The sequence below is a fragment of the Fukomys damarensis genome, unplaced genomic scaffold (genome assembly GCF_012274545.1).
Source record: "Fukomys damarensis isolate Sample0158 unplaced genomic scaffold, DMR_v1.0_HiC HiC_scaffold_13, whole genome shotgun sequence".
In the NCBI taxonomy this organism is placed as follows: Eukaryota; Metazoa; Chordata; class Mammalia; order Rodentia; family Bathyergidae; genus Fukomys; species Fukomys damarensis.
Genome location: NW_022900925.1, coordinates 26,580,772 through 26,596,502, shown reverse-complemented (window position 1 = coordinate 26,596,502; position 15,731 = coordinate 26,580,772). Strand labels below are relative to the sequence as shown.

General features: G+C 40.9%; 1 protein-coding gene across 2 annotated transcripts; it reads left to right on the top strand.

Moving 5' to 3' along the window:
• Positions 1-7,283: 7,283 nt before the first annotated feature.
• Positions 7,284-12,950, top strand: Smg8 (SMG8 nonsense mediated mRNA decay factor). 2 transcript variants are annotated; one of them, XM_010626713.3, is made up of 4 exons: positions 7,284-8,671; positions 9,886-9,982; positions 10,202-11,074; positions 12,551-12,950. In XM_010626713.3, exons 1-4 carry the CDS (start codon positions 7,308-7,310, stop codon positions 12,746-12,748), a joined length of 2,532 nt encoding a protein of 843 aa, XP_010625015.1. In that variant the 5' UTR covers positions 7,284-7,307; the 3' UTR covers positions 12,749-12,950. The 2 variants fall into 2 exon arrangements, with proteins under 2 accessions (XP_010625015.1, XP_010625014.1); XM_010626712.3 differs by having other exon boundaries at positions 7,284-9,066; positions 9,837-9,982.
• Positions 12,951-15,731: the final 2,781 nt, after the last annotated feature.

The window sequence follows — 15,731 nt, the reverse complement described above, 5'->3', positions numbered from 1 at the left end:
GGATTTTAACTTAGTGGTTCTGCTGCCTTGCAAGTACAAGGGCCCAAGTTTGATTCCCTGGTACTGCCCCAAAAGAAAAAAGGCTGAAGCTGGGTGTGGTGGTGCGTGCCTATGGTTCTAGCTACTCAGGACGCTAAGGCAGAAGCATTAAAAATTCAAACTAACTTAGTGACACCCTACCTCAAAATAAGTCTGATCATAATCAGGCACAGTAGATGCCTATAGTCTGAGCTACTTAGGAGGCTAAGGCAGGAAGATCAGTTGAGCTGACAAGTTTATGACCAGCATGGGCAACATAGTGAAATGATAATAGTCTGATTCCTATTCATCCTATTTATTTCAGGCAACTGAAAAGACATTTTTAGGGTAGGGGATTGAAACAGGGTTTTGCTATGCAGTTCAGGCTGGCCTTAGACTTACTGTTTAGCCCAAGCTGGCCTCAAACTCTCAGTGATCCCCTTGGCTCAGCATCCTAAGTTCTAGGATTATAGGTACACGCCACCATGCCCAGCCTGAAAAGGCTTTTGTCCCATAAAGCTTGCTTGCTTGCTACAAATGTGATCTACAAAATAGACCTTCTAGATTTTATTTGCATAGAAATAAATCAGACCACTCCTCATCCAAATATAACTATTTTCCAAAAAATCTGAAGCAAAGGGCCTAACATGACCTTAAAAATGGTAACGTATCATTTCTAGAACCCTGGGTAGGTAGCTCTGTCTGACTTGCTGTAGTCTGAGATATTCCTTACTCCTTTTGTTGATGTTAGTGCTAGAGATGGAACCCAAAACTTCTAATGCTAAGCGTGTGTTCTACCATTGAACTAGACTGCAGTCCTTATATTCCCTACTTTTCTATTTGCTGTCCACATGCACATAGCTAAATAAAAATTTCATGAAGTCTCCAACATGAACCTTCTGTTTCCCACAGCAACCTGCCATGTATTTTCTGAAGTCCATGATAGGTTCACTGTGAGACCCAGTTCCCTGTTCTCATCAGCTTGTATATTCAGTAACAATATAAATGCACATTGCACTGGATTTTATTCTCTTTCCAGTCTAAACTTGTCAAATTTAGCAAATAAGAATGTAAGATGCCCAACTAAATCAGATTAATAATTGACTGCTAAGTATAAATATGTCACATAAAATAGCAAGGCTTTTTTTGAGGGATTCCTGGAGATACAAGCATGCACTCTACCACCAAGCTACTCTCCAAACCTCCTCCAGATATATATATTTTTAGCAGAAATAAGTCTCAAATATTGAAAGGGACATGTTCATACTAGAGAAGTATTCAGGGCTGGGGTGTCCTCAGTTTAATCCCCAGCCACGGCTAATTTTTTTGTTATTTATCTGAAATTCTTATTTAACTGAGCATCTTAAGCATTTGCTAAGCAACCTTCCTAGTCATTCCCTTGCAAAGCTGCTAAGTATTTCTGCTCCCATTTTCCAGATGTGTCTACTTGATAGTAAACACTACTACAATTTCAGTCACAATCTGCCTAGTATGTGTACTAAGTATTGTAGAAGAAGGGACACGATTTGGTTTTTTATTGTTGCTGTTTTGCAGTACTGGGGATGAAAACCCAGGCCTTGCACATGGCGGGCACTGTTCTATCACTAGGCTACTTCGCTAGCCCCAGCATTAGCTTTGGTGCTGATCTCTTCCTCTGAGTCCTAAGAATAAAGATAGCGGCTCCTTCGTTTGTGGGAAAAAGGATTTCTGATCCTCTCTGAACTTTCAGTCTGACAAGAAACCACTATGTAAATGATATCCTCGAATTATCCTCCATTTAGCTTACCAGTGATGGTGAAGCGTTTAGAGCTTCCCATGATACAAACAGTCCACCGTGGCACATGTGCCATAGGTTCACCACCACTTTTGGCTTAGGCTGAAAAGATAATTTAGCAACTTCTTCAAAATGCCTCTATTTCCACAGAAAAATATTGCTTTGAGGCGCCAAATAGAGTGATGTTGGAAAGCAGATCTGGGGACAATATTTAGCAGATGAGACCCATGTGTACGTTTACAATACATTCATGAATGAAAATGAAATAGTAAAGAGACATATATGCTTGTAGTAGAAGTTCTTTTTCTTAAAAACCTGATAACTACTTTTATACTATGTTTTATGGAGCACTTATGTTTATAATATTAACAAACCATTATATATTGTTTCTATGTAATCTAACTGATTTAACCGTTATTTTGTCTTATTTTGTCTCTTTGTACTGGCGGTCAAACTCAGGACGTTGGAGGCAGGCGTGGTGCCACTGAGCTAAATCCCCTGCTTTATTTTGTTTTTTGAGACAGGGCCTCACTACGTAGTTCGGGCTGGCCTTAAACTCACTATGTGGCCCATTGAGCTTGACGTGACCCTCCTGCCTCATTCTCCCAAGTGCTGGGATTATAGGCATGCAGCACAGATGGCTAATTTGACCATTCTTGTGGGATAAAGGTTCAGAAGAAAAGTGCTATAGAAATCGTATATATAAATATTTGCAAAGCTGCTACTGCCATTGTATCAGTATTAAAATGTGTCCTACTTTTTATTAATTTTTAAGACAGATTTTTTAATGTAACATTTACCCTGTAAATATATGGTCTCATTAAACTGCTACTTCTTATACATTCCCAATGCTTGTTTGTTTATTTGTTTTGTGGTGGTAGGGATGGAACACGGCCTTCACACTGAGCTACATCCCCAGTCCATTCTTCTTTCTTTTTTACTTTGAGACAGAGTCGCTAACTTGCTAAGTTGCCCAGGCAGAACTCAAACATGTGATTCTCCTACCTCAGCCTCTCAGAGTACTGGGAATACAGGCCTGCAATGACACACCCAGCTATTTGGAGACTGAATTGCTAATAGAGAATGTAAACAACCAACATGCATCTAGTTATATTTTAAAATAAAGAATAATGTTACCTTTAGTTTTTCTTCTCTCTTTCTCCTTCCTTTCTTTTCTTTCTTTCTTTCTTTCTTTCTTTCTTTCTTTCTTTCTTTCTTTCTTTCTTTTCTTTCTTTCTTTCTAGACAGGGTCTCTCTGTGTAGTTTAGGCTAGCCTCCAACTCATGGCAATCTTCCTGCTTCAGCCTGGTAAGTGCTGGGATTAGAAGAGTATGCCACCATGCCTGGCTTTGGCTTCTCTTTTCAACCTTTGATACATTTAGAAAACAAATCATTAGCCAATCATAAAGCAAACACTCATATATAAACATCAAGAAATAGATATGATGAGTAGCCTCAGAAGTTCTGCCTGCCTGCCTGCACCCTTCTATCGTAATTCCTTTCCTCCCGAATAACTCCTGAACTGCTCACTACAATAAATAGTTCCTGCCTTTGACATTCTATGTATACATCCCTAAATGCTGTGGTTTATATTGCTTGCTTTTGAATTCTGTAGAAATAGCATTGTATGGTAAATACATTTTTTGTTTGTTTGTTTCTGGGTTTTTTTTAGCATTTTTTTGGACAGACAAATTTTTTAATTTCCAAGCTTCTTTTGTGTGTGTGTGTGTGTGTGTGTGTGTGTGTGTGTGTGTATGTGTGTGTATTTTTGAGACAGGGTCTCACTATGTAGTTGAGACTGACCTGGAACTCACTATGTAGCCCAGGCTGGTCTGATCTCACAGTGATCCTCCTGCCTCAGCCTCCTAAGTGCTGGGATTACAGGTGTGCACCACCAAACCCGGCTAAACTTTTCTTAAATTATTGATTAATTTTATTGGTACATTTTAGGTATACAATAATGATGACATTTACCATTAGGAATTTGTGTCTTTACATGTTATATCTTGGTAGCATTTTTTAAAAGACTGAACTATTTTATTGTATGATGCTATAGATTTTTTTTCCATGTGCAAATAATTAATTAATTTATTGTGGGTTTTTTGTTTTTGTTTTTGGTACCAGGAATTGAACTTGGGACCTTGCGCTTAAGACAGGTGGCAGTACCACTGAGCTAAATCGCCAGCCCTAATTTATTTATTGTTTAAGAATGTTAGGCTTATTTATAGTTTTTGTCTCTTGGGTTTTTGTTTATTTGTTTTTTGTTGTTTTGAGACAGGCCTCACTATGTAACCCAGGCCAGCCTAAAACTCTTTGTGATCCTCCTGCCTCACCCTCCTAAGTGGTGAGATTGCAGGTGTGCACTGCCACACCTGGTATTTATTGGCTGTGAACCATGTATGCCATTATAAATATTTTTGAACATGTAGAAGTTACCCTGGAAGTGTATACCTGGAAGTGAAAATGCTATATATTTCTTTTACTGCTATATTTTAAAGTATTCTTATTTTTTCTTTTCTAGATACTACCAAGCTGGTTTCCCAAGTGTTTACACCAATCCACATCCTTTCACTAAAGTCTGAGAATTTCTGGGCCGGAGGTTTAGCTCAGTGGCACCATAACTGCCTTACAAGCACAAGATCCAGTACCAAAAAAAAAAAAAAAAAGAAAAGAAAAAAAGTCTGAGAATCCCTGTTCCTCCTATTTGCTTCAAGAGTATTTTACTTATTTGTTTTTTCCATATTTCTTACTTTGGAAACATAATGATGTATTTGGTTAATGTACTATTGGTAACACATATATACTATTTTTGCTGGATTTACAAGTGAAATAATTTGTTAAAATGATCTTCTGTCAGCAAAATCACATACTGAACATAGCTAATAATCTACATGGTGAGGATCACAATACAATTTATTTGTTTAAGCATGTAGAATTTTTCATTTTCAATAAGGATTTGTTTATTTTTTATTTATTTTTTATTTTTTATTTTTTTGCTACTTGCGTCCTTATGCTTACAAGTCAGGCTCCGGAACCACTGAGCTAAATCCCCAGCCCTTCAATAAAGATTTGGATATGTGGGAACAAAGAAGGAAAAACACAAAGCAAACAGACAAAAATAATGCATTTAAAAGCTCCTGCTTTTGAAATTCTTGTTAGAAAATTAGACTTGGTTAAGAATTTATAGAAGCACAATATAGCTTAGTATAGTATATTACCAAGACTGTAGCTGGGCATGATGGTATATGCCTCTAATTCCAACACTTGGGAGGCTGAGGCAGGAACACTGTCATGAGTTTGAGACCAGCCTGTGCTACATAGTGAAATCCTGTCTCAAAAAACAAAACCAGGGCCAGGGATTTAGCTCAGTGTGCTGCTACCTGCATCACAAGCACAAGGTCCTGAGTTCAATCCCTGGTAGCAAAAAAGGAGGAGAGAGAGAGAGAGAGACCAAAAAACCAAATTAATGCCACCTACCTTGAAAGCACAAGGTCCCGAATTTGATCCCCACTACCAAAAAACAAAACAAAAAAACAACCAACTGAACAAACAAATTGACACCATACATGTCAGACCCTGGGTTCAACTGCCAGCACTGCAAAACAAAACAAAAAAACATCAGTACTGTAATTTAGGTCCCTATCTTTTCCTTGAGGATTAAATGAGGTCACAGAGTAAGTAATCTGATTTTGGTTATTTTATTGCTATTATTTGACATTCTGATTAAGAACTCCTTAATTATCTAATTCCATTTTTACTTTAAAGCCAATAGCCTGGGGGCTGGGGATTTAGCTCAGTGGTTCCAGCTGCGTCTGCCTTCCAAGCACAAGGACCTGAGTTCAATTCCCAGTACAAAAAAAAAAGCCAGTTGGCCTGGTAGAGCATGCCTGTAACTCCAACTACTTGGGAGGCGGATGGAAGAGGATCATAATTATGTTTGAAGCCAACCTAGGCAATGCAGCAAACCTGTCTCAAAAGAAAAAAGAAGGTGGGTGGGGTGTGGATGTAGCTTAGCCATAGAGCACTCCTCAGTTTGACCTTCAGTATCACTAAAGAGTATTTTTTTAAATGAATTTACTCTTAGGATGTAACTCAGTGGTAAAGTCCTTGCCTTTGTCCTGGGTTAAATCCCCATCATTGTCAAAATAACAATAATTTAACAATTTCATACTTCCAATCAGTTATATTAAATATTGGACTAAACTGTAAAAGCTTTCCAAAAAAAAATTTTTTTTGAGATAAGACGTCCTTATGTAGCCCAGGCTGGCCTTGAATTTATTGTTTTATTTTTTATTTTAGCACTAGGACTCGAACTCAGGACCTTATGCTTGTGAGGCAGGCAGTGGAACCACTGAGATAAATCCCCGGCACTGGCCTTGAATTTATAAACCTCATCTCTCGGCCTCTTGAGTGCTGGGATTACAGGCATGCACTACTAAACACAGTTTCTACAATTCTTAGAAGAATTTTTATTTTATTAAACATATTTTTGGATTTTAACTTTTATTTTAATATTATGTTTTGTGTGTATGTGGTGCTAGGGATGAAACCCAGCACTGCACATGTTGGGGAAGCACTTTATCACTGACACCCTAAACCCACAACTTTTAAATATTGCAGATTGAAAAAAAAAATCCATCGGGAAAAATTAGAAAATAGAGTCGTCAAATACAAGAGGATTCCGCACAAAAACCTGCACACAGATGTGTATGGCAGATTATCTGTAATTGCCAAAAACTTGGAGGCAATGAAGATGTCCTTCAGATGAATGGATAAACCGAGATACATACATATGTAGATTATTTTCAGCGCAAAAAAGAAATGAGCTCTAGGGCCAGGGATTTAGCTCAGTGGTGCTGCCGCCTGCCTCGCAAATACAAGGTCCTGAGTTCGATTCCCCGGAACCCCATAAAAAGAAGAAAAAAGAAATGAACTCCCAAATCATAAAAAGACCTAAACTAGAGGGTGTTTAGGTGCGCATTACCAGGTAAAAGAAGCCAAAAAACCTATGTGCTGACTGATTCCAAAGGTATGAAAAGGCAAAACTATGTAGACCATAAAAGGATTAGCAGTTGCCAGGACTTTCTTGGTGAGAGGAGAGATAAACAGGCAAGGCACAGAAGATCTGTGTATGTGATACTTGGCACTGAACTCAGGGCGCCCTATTTCTGAGCTACACCAACCTCGCTCCATTTTTAAAGATAAGGTCTTGCTAAATTTCAAGACTGACCTAGAACTGGCGATCTTCCTGTCTTAGCCACCCGCGTACTTGACAAGCACGAGCCACTACGCCCTGCTCTCTAATTGTCTTTTTAACATCTCAATTCCTACGTTCTCAAATTGAGGATATTTAGAATTTGCGAAACTCTTGGTCACAAAAATAAGAAAGAGCAGGAGGCGGAACTAAAGTGAGAGAAAACCAGGAACTGAAGAAGCGGAGAGGGGATTTCACCACTGGACGAGGGCCGGTTGGATTTAGAGGGCGGACCGGAAGGAATTTAGAGTAGGGGCAACGATGGCGGGCCCCGTCAGTTTGCGAGAGCTTCTAATGGGAGCCTCAGCCTGGATGGGCTCTGAAAGTCCCGGCGGGTCCCCTACAGAAGGCGGAGGGAACGCGGGTGGCTCACCGGAGCCTCCGTGGCGAGAGGATGAGATCTGCGTTGTGGGAATCTTCGGCAAGACTGCTCTGCGCCTGAATTCCGAGAAGTTCTCCCTTGTGAACACGGTGTGCGACCGACAGATCTTTCCCCTCTTTCGTCACCAAGATCCGGAGGATCCAGGTCCTGTAACCAAGACCGAAACTGGCGCTGTCGGTGAGGCCGGTGGATCCGGGGACCCAGGGGCTGCTGCCGGGGATCCAGTTCGGGGAGGTGGAGCTGGCACGGAAGGAAACCGAACTGAGCAAGGTTCCCAGGACTTCAGCCTTCTGCAGGCCTATTATAATCAGGAAAGCAAAGTTCTTTATCTTCTTCTCACTTCTATTTGTGATAATTCGCAGCTTTTGCGGGCTTGTCGGGCTCTTCAGAGCGGGGAAGCTGGAGGAGGTCTCTCTTTACCTCATTCAGAAGCTCATGAGTTCTGGAAGCATCAGGAGAAGTTGCAGTGCCTCAGTCTCCTTTACCTTTTCTCTGTTTGTCACATCTTGCTCCTGGTCCATCCCACTTGTTCCTTTGACATCACTTACGATCGAGTATTCAGAGCCCTGGATGGGCTGAGACAGAAAGTACTGCCCCTTCTCAAAACAGCCATTAAGGATTGTCCAGTTGGCAAAGATTGGAAGCTGAACTGCCGACCTTGCCCACCTAGACTGCTTTTCCTCTTTCAACTCAATGGAGCCCTTAAGGTGGAAACTCCTCGGGGCCAGGACATTGCTCATCCAGACAAGCCCAAGAAACATTCTCCCAAAAGAAGATTGCAGCATGCCTTGGAGGATCAGATCTATAGAATCTTCCGTAAGAGTCGAGTCTTGACTAATCAGAGTATTAACTGCCTCTTTACTGTACCTGCCAACCAGGCTTTTGTGTACATAGTCCCTGGAAGCCAAGAGGAGGACCCAGTAGGCATGTTGCTGGACCAACTTAGGAGTCATTGTACTGTGAAGGATCCTGAATCTTTGCTAGTGCCTGCACCCCTTTCTGGGCCCAGGCGATACCAGGTGATGAGGCAGCACAGCCGACAACAACTTTCCTTCCACATTGATAGCAGCAGTTCCAGTTCTTCAGGCCAACTAGTGGATTTCACTCTTCGGGAATTCCTGTGGCAGCATGTGGAGCTGGTACTAAGCAAGAAAGGTTTTGATGACAGCGTGGGCAGGAACCCACAGCCCTCCCATTTTGAGCTTCCCACTTATCAGAAGTGGATCTCAGCAGCTGCAAAACTGTACGAAGTGGCTATTGATGGGAAAGAGGAGGACATGGGGTCACCCACTGGAGAGCTAACTTCTAAGATTTTAAGCAGTATTAAAGTCTTGGAAGGGTTTTTGGATATTGACACAAAATTCTCAGAAAACCGGTGCCAAAAAGCTTTACCTATGGCCCATAGTGCCTATCAGTCAAATTTGCCTCATAATTACACAATGACTGTCCATAAGAATCAGCTTGCGCAGGCTCTTCGAGTGTATAGTCAACATGCTAGAGGTCCAGCCTTTCACAAATATGCTATGCAGCTACATGAGGACTGCTACAAATTTTGGAGCAATGGCCATCAGCTCTGTGAGGAGAGGAGTTTAACTGACCAACACTGTGTACATAAATTTCACTCATTACCTAAATCAGGTAGCTAAATTTTTTTTCACCATTTTGAAATCGAAACTTCGAGCTCTGTTTTTATTCCTCACTTTAAGATGGTTTAGTATGTATTGATATTCTTTAAAGTACACTACAGAAATTTAGGTGAATCAGCTATAAAAGGAAATAGATGCATTCTGCTGTGAAAGGAAAATATCGGCCATGACCATAATTTCTAATTTTCTTATATTCAAAGAATGGAGAGCCGGAGATTTAGCTCAGTGGTTCCACCGCCTGCCTTGCAAGCGTGAGGTCCCAAATTTGATCTCTGGTACAAAAAAATAAATAAATAAATAAAAATAAAATTAAAAAAAAGGACCCTACTGAATTGGTAGATGATAATAAGTAATATTAAGTTTCAGAAATTTTAAATCAGCATTTTTATCTTGAAGTACTTGTTGAATTAAAATGAATATAATGAAGTGTAGGATCACCATAATTATGGCAACAGGAGGAAAAACTCATTTAGAAACACAGATACTTAGATTAGGATTGGCGATATAGTTCAGTGTAGAGCACTTGCATAGCATGCATGAATTCCTAGGTTCCATCTCCAACACTGAAAAACAAAACCTTTAGACTAAATACATATTTTCACTTGTTTTTTATGTGTATTTGGTTAGAATTTTTTATGTCTGCATTTTTCTGATTTCCAAAGAACTGTTTGAAGAACTTTGGGTGCTGTATTATAGAATGCAAAGTATACTTGATTCTGCATTTTGTTTGTGGAATTAATAGTGACTGTTAACATTTTCCAGGAGAAAAACCAGAGGCTGATAGAAATCCCCCTGTGCTCTATCACAACAGCCGAGCTCGATCCACTGGCGCCTGTAACTGTGGACGGAAGCAAGCACCTCGAGATGACCCCTTTGACATCAAGGCCGCTAACTACGACTTTTATCAGGTAGGCTCTGAATTTTTTCTTCTTCCTGTTCGCTCTCTTTTCTTACTAAATATCACCTGAGTGAAAATACATAGGTAAAATGCTCTGAAAAGTAAACGCAGCTAGAATGTGGTATACAATTAAGGGCAGGTTCTTAACACTTTGTTATTTGCTCACACGTCAATTGTTGATCTTGGTTGAAAAGTTTATAGCACTTTTTTTTTTTTCCTTGCTTTTTAGCTTCTGGAAGAAAAATGTTGTGGAAAATTGGATCATATCAATTTCCCAGTATTTGAACCAAGCACTCCAGATCCTGCTCCTGCGAAAAATGAATCCTCTCCTGCCCCTCCAGAATCGGACACTGATAAACTTAAAGAAAAAGAACCTCAAACCCAAGGAGAGAGCACAAGCTTGAGTTTAGCTTTGAGTCTGGGCCAGTCTACAGATAGCTTAGGTACCTATCCAGCGGATCCACAAGGTGGAGGAGACAATGCAGAAGTTCACGGTCAAGGAGAAGTAAAACCTGAGAAGAGACCAAACTTAGTTGATCGACAGGCATCCACAGTTGAGTATCTTCCAGGCATGCTACATTCCAACTGCCCAAAAGGCCTTTTACCCAAATTCTCCAGCTGGTCTTTGGTTAAACTAGGCCCTGCTAAGTCTTACAACTTCCATACAGGTCTAGACCAACCGGGCTTCATTCCAGGAACAAACTATCTTATGCCTTGGGACATTGTCATCAGGACTAGAGCTGAAGATGAAGGAGATTTAGACACAAATTCTTGGCCTGCTCCCAATAAAGCCATTCCTGGAAAGAGAAGTGCAGTTGTCATGGGAAGAGGAAGACGACGAGATGATATAGCTCGGGCTTTTGTGGGCTTTGAATATGAAGACTCTCGAGGCCGGAGATTCATGTGCTCAGGACCTGACAAAGTAATGAAAGTGATGGGAAGTGGGCCAAAGGAATCGGCTTTAAAAGCCCTGAACAGTGATATGCCCTTATATATTCTGTCCTCGTCTCAGGGTAGAGGGCTAAAACCACATTATGCTCAACTCATGAGGCTTTTCGTTGTGGTTCCTGATGCTCCTTTGCAAATAATACTAATGCCGCAGGTAAGAAAACCCTCTCCATCCCCAAAGAAATGGTGATGCTTCTTTTGATTGTTTTTTTTTAAAATACAAGATAATAACAAACCAAGTTACTTTACTAAACATCTCAAATTTAAATACCTTTTGTATTTAATACTATTCTGTTTTTCTTGTTTGTTTGTTTGTTTATTTGTTTTGAGACAGGGTCTCACTATGTAGTTTGAGACTGACCTGGAACTCACTATGTAGCCCAGGCTGGTCTTGAACTCACAGCGATCCTCCTGCCTCAGCCTCCCCAGTGCTGGGATTACAGGTGTGCACTACCATGCCCGGCTTCTATTCTGTTTCTTTAAAGAGGAATTATGGAAGCCTGGAAGAGTGGCTCATACCTGTTGCTTTAGTTACTAGGGAGGCTGAGCCAAGAGAATTACTTGAGCCCAGAACTTGGGGCTAGCCTGGCAGCATAAATGAGAAACCATTTCTTAAAAAGAAAAATCAAGTAAGTTGTGGGTATTTTATTTTACCACTCATAGCAGCTAGAAAATTATGGAGGGCTGGGGATTTAGCTCAGTGGTTCCACTGCCTGCCTTGCAAGTGCAAGGTCCCTAGTTCGATCTCTGGTACCAAAAAGAAAAGAAAATTATGGAGATTTTAATCATTTCACATGGTCAGTTAATATCAGCTGTTTCCAAAATAGAACTTGAACTTTAAAAACCTCTAGAAAAACAGAATAATATTTGAGACTAAATAATGTACTATTGGGCTGGAGATTTGGCTCAGTGGCTCCACACCTGCCTCATAAACACAAGGTCCCGAGTTCAATCCCTGGTACCAAAGGAAAAAAAAAAAAGGAGGAACGTACCTATATTTGCTTTATCTCTTTCTTTCTTCCTTTCTTTTTGGTTGTTGTATGGTGATTAAACCCAGGGCCTACACACTGAACTACTTTCCTAACCTTTTTTGTTTTAAACCTTGTTTTATTTTTATTTTTTATTTTGAGATAGGGTATTAATAAGTCTCAAGTTGCCCTGGCTGGGCTCAAATTTGTGATTGTCCTATTCAGCACCCCCACCCCTTTGGTGCTAGGGGAGAACCGAGGGCCTTGTACATGCTAAGTATGTTCTCTATCCCTGAGCTTATCCTAGCTCCCTTTCTGCCCTGCTCACCCATGATAATTTGGTATTGAACCCAAGTCTTTCTATAGGTTAGGCAAGCATGCCCAACAGGCTCGTAATTGGAATCCTCCTGCCTCAGTCTCCTGAATAGTTGCCATTGTAGGCATGCACCATCACACCCACCATCTGCTCAATCTTATTTTTGGTACCAGGGTTCGAACTCAGGACCTTGTGGTTGGGAGGCAGGTGGCAGAACCACTGAGCTAAATCCCTGGTCCTGCTCAATCTTATATGCTCTTTGAATGTAGTATTTGTTTAAGCTCTTATCTTTCAGGTATTTCTTATTGAGAAATGTAAAAATAATTATATTTCTTCTGTGTTTTAGGTTCAGCCAGGCCCACCACCATGTCCAGTATTTTACCCAGAAAAACAAGAAATCACTCTCCCACCTGATGGCCTTTGGGTTTTGAGATTTCCTTATTCATATGTGACTGAGAGAGGACCTTGTTTCCCTCCTAAGGAGAATGTGCAGCTGATGAGCTATAAGGTGCTCCGTGGGGTTCTTAAAGCAGTGACACAATAAGAATTTTCCTGACCGTCCAATCCTAAAGTTAAGCTACTTTTTGCTTTTGGTGTGTATGTGATGTTTGTTTTTGGTATATGTATATTGTTCGGGTTTTCCCAAACCCAAAATGTGTTTTGGCTATAGGAGTTCAGTATTTGGATGATAATTGTTTCACTATTTCATTACATTATTGATATTTATTGTAAGTGGGGTTACAGTTTCCTAATAAAGAATGGTTGTTCTAGAAAATATATGGTTGATACCTCTGTTTTTCCATTGTTTCTGTTTCATCATCCATAATAAAACATATATCCATTATAACTGAATGTTGTATAACTATCCTGAGCAAAACTTTTTTTTTAATTGCTAAAGTAATGTTTTAGTCAGGATTTTCCTGCTTCTGAAATTATCTTCAAAACAAGATATGATCCATCAGATTATATGATCTATTAGATTATATGTTAATGGTTTGAAGACTGATTAATTGCAAAGGAAAACCAAAAAAAAAAGCACATTTCTTTGGCTCACAATTCTGATAGTTTAGCTTGTTTTGTCCTAACCATTTCATTCTTGGACTGATGAGGTCTTTTCTTGTTGTTTGTTTTTGTTTTTTTGTTTTCCTTTGGTTTTTTGCCATACTGGAGATGAAACCCAGGACTTCATACATGGTAGGCAAGCACTCTACCATGGAGCTACACTCCCAGATTCCTCCGAGATACCATGTTGGAAACCATTGCTACCTGAACTTAAATGTTGAAAGCTAAATTATTACTGTAGATGTTATTCTTTTAAAATTCCTATACTGGCTGGGTATGGTGACACAGCCCTATAATCCCAGATGAGGCAGGCGGATTGCTTCGAATTCAAGCCAGCCTGGGCTACATACTGAGTTCAAGATCAACCTGAACTACATAGTAAGACCCTGTCTCAAAAAAATTCCTATACTGTAAAATAATTTGCTAAGTGGTACAAATCTTCTATGGTAACTTTTACCAGCATAAATACCACCTTATAACCATTGAGGCTATGTCATTTAGTATATAAAATAAGATGCCAAAACTCTTATGTAATTGTAAATATGTTTCTAGACACTGATTTTCAATTGCTGGGGCAATAGAATTGGAGATTTTGATCCAGGAATTTAGCTCAGTGTTTCCACCGCCTGCTGCTCAAGTGTAAGGTCCCGAGTTTGATCCCTGGTACCCCCAAAAAAGGAAATTTTAGTCTTAAATATGACATCCTTAATACATCTGGCTTGTGTTTTTTGTTTGTTGAGATAGGGACTCACTACATAGTTGAGACTGACCCGGAACTCACTATGTAGCCCAGGCTGGTCCCGAACTCACAGCGATCTGCCTGCCTCAGCCTCCTGAGTGCTAGGATTACAGGCGTGTGCCATCACGCCTGGCCATTTGGCTTTTAAAGCTTTTTTTTTTCCATTGAAAAATATACAGGGAGGCAAGTTGATGTGGCTTAGCAGTAGAACACTTGGTCTAGCATGTGCGAGGACCTGAGTTCAATCTAAAGTACCACCAAAAAACAAAACAAAAACAGGGAAGTTGGCTGTAGTGGTTTATACCTATAATCCCAGATAATCCAGAGGTTGAAGCTAGGACAAACTGGAGACCAGCCTGGGCAAGTGAGCAAGACTATTTCAAAAAGGGGCTGGTAGGGCCTGGGGTTTAACTCAGTGGTTCCGCCGCCTGCCTTGCAAGCACAAGGTCCCGAGTTTGAGCCTGGTACCAAAAAGGTGTGTGTGTAGGGGCTGGTGATGTAGCTCAGCGTTCATGGGTTCAGTCCCTACTACCAACAAAGGTGAAAAACCAAGTGACAGAGTCCCAGCTATTGGAGAAACGGGGAGGATCGCTAGACCCCAGGAATTTTAAACCAGCCTGAGCAAACTAATCAATCTCAGTCCCTAAAATAAATCTATTTATCTATCTATCTGATTTGTCTCCCTTGTGCTCTGGATTAATTCTTTGTTTTCTCCCTCCCTCCCTTCTTTCTTTTTCTTTTCCTGGTGTGTGGGGGGGTATCAAACTCAGGACCCTGTGTTTGAAAGGCAGGCCAGGCACCTCTGAGCTAAATCCCCAGCCAAGGATGAATTCTTTTGTTTTATAATGTGGCTTTTAGGCTGGGCATGGTGGCTCATGCCTGTAATCCCAGCACTCAGGAGGCTGAGGCAGGATTGCTGTGAGTTCCAGACCAGCCTGGACTACATAGTGAGTTCCAGGTCAGTCTCAACTACAGAGTGAGATCCTGTCTCAAAAACAAAACAAAACAAAACAAAATGTGGCTCTTAATGTTTCGACAGTCTGGAACTGTGTGGGACGAAAGGGAAGTTAGTGGCCAGTTTTCCCAAGAAGTGATATCTTACAATCTTGCTGAAACTTCTTTAATTCATTTATTTTTGGTGTTGGGTCGTGAACCCAGGACCTTCTACATACTAAGCACACTCTACCACTGGGCTAGTAGACTAGTCTTCCTAGACTTTTTTTTTTTTGAGAGAGGGTCTCTCTGTAATTCAGGCTGGACTTCAACTCACTATGTAGCCCAAGCAGGCCTCAAACTTGCGGTGATTCTCCTGCCAACGCTGGGATGACAGGCGTGCGCCACCACGCCTGACTGTTTATTTTTAAATAGATTTGTAAATTAACAAATATTTGAGTGCCTATTGTATACAAGGCATCGGAAACAATTCGCGTTTCCTAGAGTTCTGGGTTCTTTCCTTTTGGGTGTGATAGTTTTCAAGGCAATTCTTGAATAGTCTTTTCTGCTTGGTGGTGACAAAAACACTGGCGGGTTTCCAAGCTTTTACCTCAGTTGGGAGCTTCTTGAAAGCACTGTGCGTCCCACCTCAAGGCTAGGCGACAAAAGCTCACCGTTCAGGTGGTCTTTCCTAAGCTCCTACCCCGGGTCGGAGCGCGCCTGCGTGTTGCAGCCCCTTTGTCGCCCCGGCGCTGGGCTCGCGGTGCGCCTGCGCCGTGGGTCGGCACGAACA

Excerpts from the sequence above, each read along its gene's own strand:
- Smg8 (XM_010626712.3), top strand. The coding sequence starts at position 7,308 with ATGGCGGGCCCCGTCAGTTTGCGAGAGCTTCTAATGGGAGCCTCAGCC. Across the intron at positions 9,067-9,836 it reads TCACTCATTACCTAAATCAG|GAGAAAAACCAGAGGCTGAT; the intron begins GTAGCTAAATTT and ends AACATTTTCCAG. Across the intron at positions 11,075-12,550 it reads AAATAATACTAATGCCGCAG|GTTCAGCCAGGCCCACCACC; the intron begins GTAAGAAAACCC and ends TCTGTGTTTTAG.